Source organism: Triticum urartu, chromosome 4A (assembly GCF_056163025.1).
Source record: "Triticum urartu cultivar PI428250 chromosome 4A, HENAU_Tu73, whole genome shotgun sequence".
Lineage (NCBI taxonomy): Eukaryota > Viridiplantae > Streptophyta > Magnoliopsida > Poales > Poaceae > Triticum > Triticum urartu.
In genome coordinates, this window is record NC_141876.1 from 20,831,559 (window position 1) to 20,844,726 (window position 13,168).

Below are 13,168 nucleotides of genomic sequence, written 5' to 3' on the forward strand. Positions count from 1 at the left end.
CATTTTTTCCAAAAAATACTAGCACTTATATATACGGTTTGTTTAGAGTTTTTAACTTGAACCAATTTTTCTCGGATATGCTGAAGGCAATGGGGAGCTAGTGGGCGCCGAGAACACTTGATGAAATCCTCTTAAGTAGTACCACATTGTTTAATAGAAATTAGTAGGGGTCTTTATTTGGCAACTGCTTAAGACTTAATTCTTGTCATTTGGTCCTCCATTTTTTTCTTAGTTCTGTTCATGTGCTCCTGTGCGTTACTAGTTCATACTTGGCTTTGCTACTTTTTGATGAAGTATATTTACAAATTTCACTTGAGCAATGATGCAGATTTCATATCTTTGATACTATCTTCAAGGGGGAAGTGCACGTGGAAGTTGAACAAAGGTGTTCTTACAGTTACTCTTTTGCTTTGCTTGAATTCGATGGAGTCATGCAACTTTTACATGCTTATGATTGAAATGTCGTTTATTCCATCATGATTGTGGAATTTTAGTCTATAAGAAGTTGCAATGATGCGTCGGTCCTTACTACTCAGAAGATGATACGTAAACACCATCAATTGGTCAGTGATAATGGGATTTCAAAACTAAACAGGGGATGAATTCAGATAATATGTGATTGATATTATGTGATTTATACTTATTAGATTCTTGTGCGACAAAGTCATTTGAATAATAAGCTTAACTTCATGCCGACTATGTTCATGTTGTAATTTTCGGACTTAGCCATTTTTACGACTCACTCCCTGGTTTGGCCAACGATAACATTCCATGGGCTACCTGTAGCCAAGAAAACCAAACCCAACAACAACGATTGGGGCCGGCCCAATTCCAACCCAACGGCCTGATTTAGTCCAGTAAAGCTGAGCGCACCACCATATCGAGCCTCTTGCTCCCCGAAACCCTGGTCAGATTTTCTAAGGCGACGGCGGGGTGAGGGTTTCTGGCCAAAGTTGGGAACGCGGCGGCAGCAGAGAGCTTCCTTCCAGATTGGGAGGAGGCCGCATGAGAGGGGCCATGAAGCCATCCAGACCTTGGATGGGTGGTGTGAGAAGAAGGGCGCATCTTGCCTGGTTAGGGAGCCAGCAGGGGAGGCTCCACAGGGAGCAGGCTGATGGTGGTTCCACCCCCCCAGAGCCCAACCTTACCCAAGGTCCAGCTCGAAACTTGGCTATTCTTCGAGGTAATTTGTCTCAAGCCACACAAAACCATGTTTTTTGTTGGTGAAAATCACCAGATCTTGCACAGATGTTCCCCAAAGAAAGCCTTTTTTGCATGATTCAGTACCTTGCACCAATGCATTCCAAGGAATCCTTTCTTTTTGGCATGGTTGATTAGGTATCTGGCACCATATATCCCAAGAGAAGGGTTTTGACATAGCTGATTCAGTTATTTGCCAGCGTTCTGTATAAATGGCAACACTTTGTGGTTGGTTACAGTTCAGTTCATTTGAAAAAACAGAGAAAACGTCATGTTAAGGCCTTGTCCTAAGTTCACCTTCTGTAGAGCTGGTCTAGAAAAGGTTTAGATTGGCTTTGCAAAATTCGTGGGTTGCTGGCTTTGCAAAATTCGTGGGTGCTGTGTGTCAAATACTTAGAAGTTAAATTAGCAAACTATGGGGTTCGATCAGTACAGGTCTCATGTGTATATTAGATCAGATTATGTCGCGTCGCTTCTTTTTAAGGCATCTAAATGGCTGCTATCTGGTGCAACTTTTAATTTCATGACTCGTTACAGGTTTCTCTTCAGCACCAGTCACACAAAATGCTATTGGCACATTGGAATTGGCAAGTCCTGCAACAAGTTGTGGTATACCAACGGTTGTGTCAATTGAAGGTAAAGTGACAAACTAATATGCTTCTATGATCTATGGTCTGAAGTACTTATCTTTCATACTTGGGTGATCCCAACTACCCAACTAGTAGGCATCTTGACAAATGCAGGTAAATCACCAAGCAGTTTACCCGTGCTGAGAAGTCCATCCTTGGGCACTACATTTGTTGCACCAGTCTGGCCCACTGTGGTCCGTAGCTTACCAAGCCGGTGTAAAAGCACTTCACTCACTTTGCTGAAGAATGCTGGTATATTAACGAAACTCTCCTGTTTTGTACTCCCTCCGTCCCATAATACAAGAACGTTTTTGACATTAGTATAGTGTCAAAAACGTTCTTATATTATGGGACAGAGGGAGTACATTTTTGTAATCATCAATGGTAGAATGTTAGCCCTCCCGTTTTCTGCATAGTACAAAGCTCAGTCTGCCCAACTGATACATTCTATCATTAGCTGTACTAGTTATAGTTAGTCATCAATGGTAGAATGTTAGTCTATCTGTGCCCTTTTTAAGTTGGTCAACTTTTTGCAGGTGGCAATCCTGTTGCCACCACATACATTTGGTACCCTGGCAGGCTCTTCTTTTTTGGATCTGTTGCAATTGTTCTCATTAAATATAACATTGATTTTTCTTAATGCAGACATGGCTATCCACTGCCCCTTTTAATTGCTTTGCTTGTTGCAGGTTCCTCTGCTACACTGGGGTCACAGATGAAACACCACCGATTTTGTACCTTGGCTGGAGACCAGTCAGTCACAAATTCAGGTAACTTGCCATCACTTTTGTTAAATACACCTGCTTTCTGGTACGTGCAGAAACACTGATAGATATTCTGTTGATTCATAATTTTTGATTGTCAATTGTCAGCTGTATTCTCTGCATATAGCGATGCCAACCTGTTGTATGTCTGAGCATTTTGGTACTTTTAACCTGTATGTATGCATTTTAAGTTCCCATGGCACGGTATTATGTGACCCCTCTCATTTCAGTTACTTAAACACACAATTGTTGTTTTGTATGGATGTGTTCTCTGTTTATTTTTTTGGTTATCATCTATATATTAAGATTATGGCAAGAAGTTTCTCATCGTTTCTCGCATTCAGAGTCTCTTCTTTCACATGGTTTTTCTAGCCCTTATGCTAATGTTTTGTAAATTTCGAACAAGCTATGATCACTTACCGATCACCATATATGTACAAGTTCTATTTTGAGAAAACTCCCTAAGAAATTCTGTTGTCATATCTATTTATTTGTTTCATTTCTACACTTGTTACACACATTGTAAACAAGTAAGCTTATGGTTTCTCAGTGCAGCCCTAAATTTGGCTACCTTTTACAATTTGTTGCAGGTGACGACGATAGCAAATTTCAGCACGGTGATGTTCAAGCTTTGCGCAAGAGGATTGTAGAGGACACCAATCATACAACTACTAAGGTCCGTGTTTTTCAGACCAGGTACAAGAACTATTTTAGGCCACAGCTGGTGTCGCGGTGTTTAATTAGCCCTTGTCCTATCAATGATCGATGGATGGTCTTTTTACAACGTCAGACGTTTGAAATTTGTGGGCATAATCCTTGTTATATGAGTTGCTTCGACGTTATGTGTTACGAGCATGGCTACAATGATGGTGAATGGGAGCTTTTTCTGAACAACCTACTTGACAAGAAAGTTTATGTCATCGAGGATTGGGACTCATCATATTCCACCATCGAGACCTTCATGTATTATTACGGAGTTAGGCAGCCGGATGATGGGACTGGGGAACAATTCTTCAAAGGAGAATGTGACGCTTCATTTGATAGTGTCACTAACACAGCAAGCTTCTCTTACATAATCTGGAAAGATGATGATATTGTTTATTCAGAGGTTTTCTCGGGCCTTGTGTGCTCTTCAGCGGTTGAAGCGAAAATGTATGCCGCGTATGCCCTTCTGTACAAAGCAGAACAGTTGAAGATCCGTAAGTTGCTTCTATGGACTGATTCCAGAACAACAGCGGATGTCCTAACTGGCGAGCATCCAATCAAGAGGGGCGATGAGCATTGTGACTTTTATCTAACATTAAGGGCGATGAGAATGCGGTTCAGTTGGTTGATGGTAACTTGGAAACCGAGAGAGCTGATGTTTTTTGCGGATGATCTTGCAAATCTTGCTAAGCTCCCTATCAATGATTTACCTTCTGCTGTTAAACTTGCTCTTCTGAAATGGGCCAGCCACCTCCGGGGTTTACCAGTCTTCAGAGTTGAACGGACAAGTATCACACAAACAGCTGTCAAGAAATTTAGTATGTTCTTTGAACCTTATTATATGCTACTTAGTGTTCTGTAGCTGTGCATCATAGGTTTACAACCTGATACTCTAGTTGTGCTTTGTCATGGGAACTTACAGCTTTCATAGTAGGGTCCCATGATAGGTCTAGTACTCGTTGAAGTAACATATTCGTGGCCTGAACTTACAGCTACTCGTTGAAGTAACATAGTAAGTTGTAAAACTTGAATCCAAGTGCCACCGGGTTGTATCGGTTTGGTGGTAACTTTGGGAGGTTTACAGCTATAAATAAAGAAAAGAAACACGCGAGTAGCCATCATCGCCAAGAACAACAATCAGTACTCCTCCTTTTTCCCAGAATTAATCACTGGCTGATAAATGAAATAGAGAAAAAAAACTTAATCACTGGCTGGTACGGTGGTACCCTAATAAAAAACGAAAAGAGACTGAGCCAAAGTTGGGGTATAAAAGGAAATTCGCGCGCAGCGAGGGCACGAGAGGTATTTCATCTGGGGTAGGGGTAGGATCGGGATTTGACGTCCTAGGGTTGCACAAATAGCCCAGCCGCACCCCTCATCCCCTCCTCTATCTATCTCCTGCGGTGGCTGGAAATAGATCTCTCCACTTTTCGTGCGGCGCCAGCTGCTCCTTCTCTCTCCTGCATTGCGTGCGCAGGTAGGAAAGGAATCTGGTCATGGAGTGGGGGATTTTCTCCGGAGAGGCGCAAGGGGAGGTCTCTCTCTGCGCCCCCCTCTCTGCGAAAAGAGAGAGTATGGAGACCCAATCTTACGTCGCCTGCCTGCGTCATCCGGTATGCATTTGTTTACTGATTTCTTGGCCCTGCCTTTTCCCCCTTTGGGTATTTGATTTCCCCCTCATCCTGCATCCTGCAGGGACTGCTGGTTGATGCGATGCATCCCTCCCATCCCATCCCCACCCCAGGAGCGATGCGTCCGTACGCGGTCACGGATCTGCACGCCCTACGACCTCCCTAGCCTGTTACCAACGGAGGCAGGATATTACTGGATGTGTCAGATGCTTGTTAAAGTGTGAGATGCAACCCATCTATTTTCTTTTTTTCTTAACCCAAGGAAACATCGGGGCCATTTTTCTTCTTCTTAAATTTCTCGTATAGATTTTGATAATGGTGGATGGTTCCTTTCATTAGAAAACGAAACGATACTGTACAGAAGGATTACGTGTATTTATTTTTCAGTGGAAAAGGGAGGAGGAAGAATAAGTCCTTTTTGATTAATGGACCAATTTTCAATGGAGACGGCTTATGCTTTATATTCTTTTTCTATCTTGTTCCTTTTGCAAACGATTTTGAAGGGTGATAATAATTGTAGCGTTTAGGTACTTTTTTGTCACGGTGGGATTTGCCAACGCAAGGCTCTAAATTGTACTATTGTACCTTTCAAGTCTGCAAACGCAGATTGAGTGATGATCGATGAATAATATCTGGACATAGACTGGATTGCTTGACAGTTTGTTTCTTGTCCCTATGTGTGCCAAAGTAAATTCTAATATGTTTTATTTAACCAAATAAAATAAGCTTGTGTACCAGGACAATTCTACTCCTGGCCGGCATGTAGTAGTAACGTTACTTGCACCCATAGACCTATTGTAAGAAAACATTTCTTTTTCCGGGGACTATAATCCGGGCTTACATAGGATGCTAGCACTTTCATCATGTTCAAAGCATCTCTCATCACAAACATAAATTAGTTTAAGGTTTATCCCAAGTCAAATCTCTCAACTTTGACTGTCAATAGTTTTGCAGTACAAGGTTTAATTTCTACCCGATTCATCGATCATGAAAAGTAGTTTCATAATATGTATTTTGTCTACTTGTAATTGTATATATATGTCATAAACTGCTTATATTTGTGACCAGAGGAAGGTCAGTGTAGTGAATAACTTTGTTTTGACTACTTGATCTCCATTTGGCATGTAGATTACATTCACGGTGCAACAAGTGAGATCTGGTGAACATTCATGTGGCACTTGCAAAGCTCCATTGGGACGAACTTCCTTACCAACCAGATGAGTATTCGGTGAGTAAGAGCATCTACAACCACACACACCAATTTGGGCCCCCCAAATGTCGGCGGATGTGTCCGGGTGCCAGTCATACCGAGCATTTGGGCTGGGTTTGCCGGGTCCGGTTGGGTGCCATTTTCCTGTTCTGGCAGTGACCGGGCAGGCCGCCCGGACGTTTAGGGTGGTACGGGGGCTCCATTTGTAGATGCTCTAATGACAGCCGGCTAAAATATAATATGAAAACTTTGTCAAAACTATATTTGCACGACTCTTGAATTTTTGTCAAGTTGATGTCATTATTTGCATTTTTTCCAAAAAAACTAGCACTTATATATACGATTTGTTTAGAGTTTTTAACTTGAACCAATTTTTCTCGGATATGCTGAAGGCAATGGGGAGCTAGTGGGCGCCGAGAACACTTGATGAAATCCTCTTAAGTAGTACCACATTGTTTAATAGAAATTAGTAGGGGTCTTTATTTGGCAACTGCTTAAGACTTAATTCTTGTCATTTGGTCCTCCATTTTTTTTCTTAGTTCCGTTCATGTGCTCCTATGCGTTACTAGTTCATACTTGGCTTTGCTACTTTGTGATGAAGTATATTTACAAATTTCACTTGAGCAATGATGCAGATTTCATATCTTTGATACTATCTTCAAGGGGGAAGTGCACGTGGAAGTTGAACAAAGGTGTTCTTACAGTTACTCTTTTGCTTTGCTTGAATTCGATGGAGTCATGCAACTTGTACATGCTTATGATTGAAATGTCGTTTATTCCATCATGATTGTGGAATTTTAGTCTATAAGAAGTTGCAATGATGCGTCGGTCCTTACTACTCAGAAGATGATACGTAAACACCGTCAATTGGTCAGTGATAATGGGATTTCAAAACTAAACAGGGGATGAATTCAGATAATATGTGATTGATATTATGTGATTTATACTTATTAGATTCTTGTGCGACAAAGTCATTTGAATAATAAGCTTAACTTCATGCCGACTATGTTCATGTTGTAATTTTCGGACTTAGCCATTTTTACGACTCACTCCCTGGTTTGGCCCACGATAACATTCCATGGGCTACCTGTAGCCAAGAAAACCAAACCCAACAACAACGATTGGGGCCGGCCCAATTCCAACCCAACGGCCTGATTTAGTCTAGTAAAGCCGAGCGCACCACCATATCGAGCCTCTTGCTCCCCGAAACCCTGGTCAGATTTTCTAAGGCGATGGCGGGGTGAGGGTTTCTGGCCAAAGTTGGGAACGCGGCGGCAGCAGAGAGCTTCCTTCCAGATTGGGAGGAGGCCGCATGAGAGGGGCCATGAAGCCATCCAGACCTTGGATGGGTGGTGTGAGAAGAAGGGCGCATCTCGCCTGGTTAGGGAGCCAGCAGGGGAGGCTCCACAGGGAGCAGGCTGATGGTGGTTCCATCCCCCCAGAGCCCAACCTTACCCAAGGTCCAGCTCGAAACTTGGCTATTCTTCGAGGTAATTTGTCTCAAGCCACACGAAACCATGTTTTTTGTTGGTGAAAATCACCAGATCTTGCACAGATGTTCCCCAAAGAAAGCCTTTTTTGCATGATTCAGTATCTTGCACCAATGCATTCCAAGGAATCCTTTCTTTTTGGCATGGTTGATTAGGTATCTGGCACCATATATCCCAAGAGAAGGGTTTTGACATAGCTGATTCAGTTATTTGCCAGCGTTCTGTATAAATGGCAACACTTTGTGGTTGGTTACAGTTCGGTTCATTTGAAAAAACAGAGAAAATGTCATGTTAAGGCCTTGTCCTAAGTTCACCTTCTGTAGAGCTGGTCTAGAAAAGGTTTAGATTGGCTTTGCAAAATTCGTGGGTTGCTGGCTTTGCAAAATTCGTGGGTGCTGTGTGTCAAATACTTAGAAGTTAAATTAGCAAACTATGGGGTTCGATCAGTACAGGTCTCATGTGTATATTAGATCAGATTATGCCGCGTCGCTTCTTTTTAAGGCATCTAAATGGCTGCTATCTGGTGCAACTTTTAATTTCATGACTCGTTATAGGTTTCTCTTCAGCACCAGTCACACAAAATGCTATTGGCACATTGGAATTGGCAAGTCCTGCAACAAGTTGTGGTATACCAACGGTTGTGTCAACTGAAGGTAAAGTGACAAACTAATATGCTTCTATGATCTATGGTCTGAAGTACTTATCTTTCATACTTGGGTGATCCCAACTACCCAACTAGTAGGCATCTTGACAAATGCAGGTAAATCACCAAGCAGTTTACCCGTGCTGAGAAGTCCATCCTTGGGCACTACATTTGTTGCACCAGTCTGGCCCACTGTGGTCCGTAGCTTACCAAGCCGGTGTAAAAGCACTTCACTCACTTTGCTGAAGAATGCTGGTATATTAACGAAACGCTCCTGTTTTGTACTCCCTCCGTCCCATAATATAAGAACGTTTTTGACATTAGTATAGTGTCAAAAACGTTCTTATATTATGGGACAGAGGGAGTACATTTTTGTAATCATCAATGGTAGAATGTTAGCCCTCCCGTTTTCTGCATAGTACAAAGCTCAGTCTACCCAACTGATACATTCTATCATTAGCTGTACTAGTTATAGTTAGTCATCAATGGTAGAATGTTAGTCTATCTGTGCCCTTTTTAAGTTGGTCAACTTTTTGCAGGTGGCAATCCTGTTGCCACCACATACATTTGGTACCCTGGCAGGCTCTTCTTTTTTGGATCTGTTGCAATTGTTCTCATTAAATATAACATTGATTTTTCTTAATGCAGACATGGCTATCCACTGCCCCTTTTAATTGCTTTGCTTGTTGCAGGTTCCTCTGCTACACTGGGGTCACAGATGAAACACCACCGATTTTGTACCTTGGCCGGAGACCAGTCAGTCACAAATTCAGGTAACTTGCCATCACTTTTGTTAAATACACCTGCTTTCTGGTACGTGCAGAAACACTGATAGATATTCTGTTGATTCATAATTTTTGATTGTCAATTGTCAGCTGTATTCTCTGCATATAGCGACGCCAACCTGTTGTATGTCTGAGCATTTTGGTACTTTTAACCTGTATGTATGCATTTTAAGTTCCCATGGCATGGTATTATGTGACCCCTCTCATTTCAGTTACTTAAACACACAATTGTTGTTTTGTATGGATGTGTTCTCTGTTTATTTTTTTGGTTATCATCTGTATATTAAGATTATGGCAAGAAGTTTCTCATCGTTTCTCGCATTCAGAGTCTCTTCTTTCACATGGTTTTTCTAGCCCTTATGCTAATGTTTTGTAAATTTCGAACAAGCTATGATCACTTACCGATCACCATATATGTACAAGTTCTATTTTGAGAAAACTCCCTAAGAAATTCTGTTGTCATATCTATTTATTTGTTTCATTTCTACACTTGTTACACACATTGTAAACAAGTAAGCTTATGGTTTCTCAGTGCAGCCCTAAATTTGGCTACCTTTTACAATTTGTTGCAGGTGACGACGATAGCAAATTTCAGCGCGGTGATGTTCAAGCTTTGCGCAAGAGGATTGTAGAGGACACCAATCATACAACTACTAAGGTCCGTGTTTTTCAGACCAGGTACAAGAACTATTTTAGGCCACAGCTGGTGTCGCGGTGTTTAATTAGCCCTTGTCCTATCAATGATCGATGGATGGTCTTTTTACAACGTCAGACGTTTGAAATTTGTGGGCATAATCCTTGTTATATGAGTTGCTTCGACGTTATGTGTTACGAGCATGGCTACAATGATGGTGAATGGGAGCTTTTTCTGAACAACCTACTTGACAAGAAAGTTTATGTCATCGAGGATTGGGACTCATCATATTCCACCATCGAGACCTTCATGTATTATTACGGAGTTAGGCAGCCGGATGATGGGACTGGGGAACAATTCTTCAAAGGAGAATGTGACGCTTCATTTGATAGTGTCACTAACACAGCAAGCTTCTCTTACATAATCTGGAAAGATGATGATATTGTTTATTCAAAGGTTTTCTCGGGCCTTGTGTGCTCTTCAGCGGTTGAAGCGGAAATGTATGCCGCGTATGCCCTTCTGTACAAAGCAGAACAGTTGAAGATCCGTAAGTTGCTTCTATGGACTGATTCCAGAACAACAGCGGATGTCCTAACTGGCGAGCATCCAATCAAGAGGGGCGATGAGCATTGTGACTTTTATCTAACATTAAGGGCGATGAGAATGCGGTTCAGTTGGTTGATGGTAACTTGGAAACCGAGAGAGCTGATGTTTTTTGCGGATGATCTTGCAAATCTTGCTAAGCTCCCTATCAATGATTTACCTTCTGCTGTTAAACTTGCTCTTCTGAAATGGGCCAGCCACCTCCGGGGTTTACCAGTCTTCAGAGTTGAACGGACAAGTATCACACAAACAGCTGTCAAGAAATTTAGTATGTTCTTTGAACCTTATTATATGCTACTTAGTGTTCTGTAGCTGTGCATCATAGGTTTACAACCTGATACTCTAGTTGTGCTTTGTCATGGGAACTTACAGCTTTCATAGTAGGGTCCCATGATAGGTCTAGTACTCGTTGAAGTAACATATTCGTGGCCTGAACTTACAGCTACTCGTTGAAGTAACATAGTAAGTTGTAAAACTTGAATCCAAGTGCCACCGGGTTGTATCGGTTTGGTGGTAACTTTGGGAGGTTTACAGCTATAAATAAAGAAAAGAAACACGCGAGTAGCCATCATCGCCAAGAACAACAATCAGTACTCCTCCTTTTTCCCAGAATTAATCACTGGCTGATAAATGAAATAGAGAAAAAAAACTTAATCACTGGCTGGTACGGTGGTACCCTAATAAAAAACGAAAAGAGACTGAGCCAAAGTTGGGGTATAAAAGGAAATTCGCGCGCAGCGAGGGCACGAGAGGTATTTCATCTGGGGTAGGGGTAGGATCGGGATTTGACGTCCTAGGGTTGCACAAATAGCCCAGCCGCACCCCTCATCCCCTCCTCTATCTATCTCCTGCGGTGGCTGGAAATAGATCTCTCCACTTTTCGTGCGGCGCCAGCTGCTCCTTCTCTCTCCTGCGTTGCGTGCGCAGGTAGGAAAGGAATCTGGTCATGGAGTGGGGGATTTTCTCCGGAGAGGCGCAAGGGGAGGTCTCTCTCTGCGCCCCCCTCTCTGCGAAAAGAGAGAGTATGGAGACCCAATCTTACGTCGCCTGCCTGCGTCATCCGGTATGCATTTGTTTACTGATTTCTTGGCCCTGCCTTTTCCCCCTTTGGGTATTTGATTTCCCCCTCATCCTGCATCCTGCAGGGACTGCTGGTTGATGCGATGCATCCCTCCCATCCCATCCCCACCCCAGGAGCGATGCGTCCGTACGCGGTCACAGATCTGCACGCCCTACGACCTCCCTAGCCTGTTACCAACGGAGGCAGGATATTACTGGATGTGTCAGATGCTTGTTAAAGTGTGAGATGCAACCCATCTATTTTCTTTTTTTCTTAACCCAAGGAAACATCGGGGCCATTTTTCTTCTTCTTAAATTTCTCGTATAGATTTTGATAATGGTGGATGGTTCCTTTCATTAGAAAACGAAACGATACTGTACAGAAGGATTACGTGTATTTATTTTTCAGTGGAAAAGGGAGGAGGAAGAATAAGTCCTTTTTGATTAATGGACCAATTTTCAATGGAGACGGCTTATGCTTTATATTCTTTTTCTATCTTGTTCCTTTTGCAAACGATTTTGAAGGGTGATAATAATTGTAGCGTTTAGGTACTTTTTTTGTCACGGTGGGATTTGCCAACGCAAGGCTCTAAATTGTACTATTGTACCTTTCAAGTCTGCAAACGCAGATTGAGTGATGATCGATGAATAATATCTGGACATAGACTGGATTGCTTGACAGTTTGTTTCTTGTCCCTATGTGTGCCAAAGTAAATTCTAATATGTTTTATTTAACCAAATAAAATAAGCTTGTGTACCAGGACAATTCTACTCCTAGCCGGCATGTAGTAGTAACGTTACTTGCACCCATAGACCTATTGTAAGAAAACATTTCTTTTTCCGGGGACTATAATCCGGGCTTACATAGGATGCTAGCACTTTCATCATGTTCAAAGCATCTCTCATCACAAACATAAATTAGTTTAAGGTTTATCCCAAGTCAAATCTCTCAACTTTGACTGTCAATAGTTTTGCAGTACAAGGTTTAATTTCTACCCGATTCATCGATCATGAAAAGTAGTTTCATAATATGTATTTTGTCTACTTGTAATTGTATATATATGTCATAAACTGCTTATATTTGTGACCAGAGGAAGGTCAGTGTAGTGAATAACTTTGTTTTGACTACTTGATCTCCATTTGGCATGTAGATTACATTCACGGTGCAACAAGTGAGATCTGGTGAACATTCATGTGGCACTTGCAAAGCTCCATTGGGACGAACGTCCTTACTAACCAGATGAGTATTCGGTGAGTAAGAGCATCTACAACCACACACACCAATTTGAGCCCCCCAAATGTCGGCGGATGTGTCCGGGTGCCAGTCATACCGAGCATTTGGGCTGGGTTTGCCGGGTCCGGTTGGGTGCCATTTTCCTGTTCTGGCAGTGACCGGGCAGGCCGCCCGGACGTTTAGGGTGGTACGGGGGCTCCATTTGTAGATGCTCTAATGACAGCCGGCTAAAATATAATATGAAAACTTTGTCAAAACTATATTTGCACGACTCTTGAATTTTTGTCAAGTTGATGTCATTATTTGCATTTTTTCCAAAAAAACTAGCACTTATATATACGATTTGTTTAGAGTTTTTAACTTGAACCAATTTTTCTCGGATATGCTGAAGGCAGTGGGGAGCTAGTGGGCGCCGAGAACACTTGATGAAATCCTCTTAAGTAGTACCACATTGTTTAATAGAAATTAGTAGGGGTCTTTATTTGGCAACTGCTTAAGACTTAATTCTTGTCATTTGGTCCTCCATTTTTTTTCTTAGTTCCGTTCATGTGCTCCTATGCGTTACTAGTTCATACTTGGCT

The 13,168-nt window shown here is 42.1% G+C and overlaps 2 protein-coding genes across 2 annotated transcripts; both read left to right on the plus strand.

The window, feature by feature from the left end:
* Positions 1–1,005: 1,005 nt before the first annotated feature.
* Positions 1,006–4,160, plus strand: LOC147974526 (uncharacterized). The gene is made up of 5 exons (XM_087520068.1): positions 1,006–1,183; positions 1,738–1,836; positions 1,944–2,081; positions 2,519–2,599; positions 3,184–4,160. The coding sequence occupies exons 1-5, from the start codon at positions 1,006–1,008 to the stop codon at positions 4,158–4,160; spliced, it is 1,473 nt and encodes a 490-aa protein (XP_087376194.1).
* A 3,291-nt stretch (positions 4,161–7,451) lies between these two features.
* On the plus strand, positions 7,452–10,606 carry LOC147974527 (uncharacterized). The gene is made up of 5 exons (XM_087520069.1): positions 7,452–7,629; positions 8,184–8,282; positions 8,390–8,527; positions 8,965–9,045; positions 9,630–10,606. Exons 1-5 carry the CDS (start codon positions 7,452–7,454, stop codon positions 10,604–10,606), a joined length of 1,473 nt encoding a protein of 490 aa, XP_087376195.1.
* Positions 10,607–13,168: the final 2,562 nt, after the last annotated feature.